This window comes from Corvus brachyrhynchos, unplaced genomic scaffold, assembly GCF_000691975.1.
Source record: "Corvus brachyrhynchos isolate BGI_N302 unplaced genomic scaffold, ASM69197v1 scaffold706, whole genome shotgun sequence".
Lineage (NCBI taxonomy): Eukaryota > Metazoa > Chordata > Aves > Passeriformes > Corvidae > Corvus > Corvus brachyrhynchos.
Window position 1 is genome coordinate 145,286 of NW_008238371.1, and position 1,588 is coordinate 146,873.

The 1,588-nt window shown below is 65.2% G+C and overlaps 1 protein-coding gene across 1 annotated transcript; it reads left to right on the forward strand.

The window, feature by feature from the left end:
• Positions 1-59: 59 nt before the first annotated feature.
• LOC108447160 (anion exchange protein 2-like) lies at positions 60-1,409 on the forward strand. Its single transcript, XM_017736311.1, has 4 exons — positions 60-203; positions 401-567; positions 650-903; positions 1,210-1,409. The coding sequence occupies exons 1-4, from the start codon at positions 162-164 to the stop codon at positions 1,407-1,409; spliced, it is 663 nt and encodes a 220-aa protein (XP_017591800.1). The 5' UTR covers positions 60-161.
• The last annotated feature ends 179 nt before the right edge of the window (positions 1,410-1,588 follow it).

Sequence of the window (1,588 nt, forward strand, 5' to 3'; positions counted from 1 at the left end):
CGTGCGGCAGTGGTGCTGGGGTGAGCCTGGGGTCCGTGGGGCTGGGATGAGCCCAGGGGGGCTGGGGTGAGCCAGGGGGGCTGTGGCCAGGCTGGTGCTGGGGTTCCCCCCAGATCCGGAGGCTCATCGGGGACTTTGGGGTGCCCATTGCCATCCTGGTGATGGTGCTGGTGGACTACAGCATCCAGGACACCTACACACAGGTGAGCAGCCACCCACCCACCTCCTGGGCAGGACTCCTCACCCCACAACCTCCTATGGCCACCTCTGGCTCCCAGCATCTGACCTTCCCTCTCCCTTTGAGTCTGGTTCCTGTGGGTCCCGGTGCCTCCGTGGCCTGTCTCACTCTGTGGAGCACAGCCAGTGCCCTCTCAGCATTTGTCTCCCCCGCCCCCTGCAGAAGCTGAGTGTGCCCAGTGGGTTTTCAGTGACCGCCCCAGACAAGCGGGGTTGGGTGATCAACCCCCTGGGTGTGGAGAGTGCCTTCCCTGTGTGGATGATGGTGGCCAGCGGCCTCCCTGCCATCCTCGTCTTCATCCTCATCTTCATGGAGACCCAGATCACCACGTGAGTGCAGTGGGGCCGGGCAGGGGGCATTGGTGGGGCAAAGGGAGCCTGTGCTGTGCCAACCATCTGCCCTTGTGCCCAGGCTGATCATCAGCAAGAAGGAGCGGATGCTGCAGAAGGGCTCCGGGTTCCACCTCGACCTCCTGCTCATTGTGGCCATGGGCGGCTTCTTCGCTCTCTTTGGGTTGCCCTGGCTCGCCGCAGCCACCGTGCGCTCAGTCACCCATGCCAACGCCCTCACTGTCATGAGCAAGGCCGTGGCACCTGGGGACAAGCCCAAGATCCAGGAGGTGAAGGAGCAGCGGGTCACCGGGCTGCTGGTGGCCGTGCTTGTCGGTAGGTCTGGCCCTCAGGACCTGGGGGGACTCTGGTGCGGAGGGGGCAGCCCTGGGTGGTTGCAGTGGGGAGGGAGCAGCGTGGAGGGGGCTGGGGAGCCATGGAGAGGCTGCGGTGGGGAAGGGGCAGTGTGGGGAATTGAGCTGGGGCACCCTGAGCCCCAGACAAATTGGTGTGGTCATCCTGTCCCCAGAGGACAGAGGGATGTGGGACCCTCCCCATACGAGGGGCTTAAGTGGGCAGGGGGAGGTGGGGCTGGACGGCTGTGCTGAGCCCGCTCCCCAGGCTGACACTGCTCCGGCCCAGGGCTGTCTATCGTCATTGGGGACCTGCTGCGGCAGATCCCGCTGGCTGTGCTCTTTGGCATCTTCCTCTACATGGGTGTCACCTCCCTCAATGGCATCCAGTTCTACGAGCGCCTGCAGCTGCTGCTGATGCCCCCCAAGCACCACCCTGATGTCACCTATGTCAAAAAGGTGGGAAGGGGGCCTGGGGAAGATCCTTAGGGGCAGGACCCTTGTCTGGGACAGCAGCCAGGCTTGGGTACACGTGTGTGGGAGCTGGGGTGTCTGCAGGACAGGCTGTGGCAGAGCCTTGTTTGGGGGGGCAGAGGAGGGCAGAGCAGGGACTGTGGGGCAGCCAGACCCTGGTGGGGTGGGGGGGGGGACCGTGGCGGGGGGGGGGG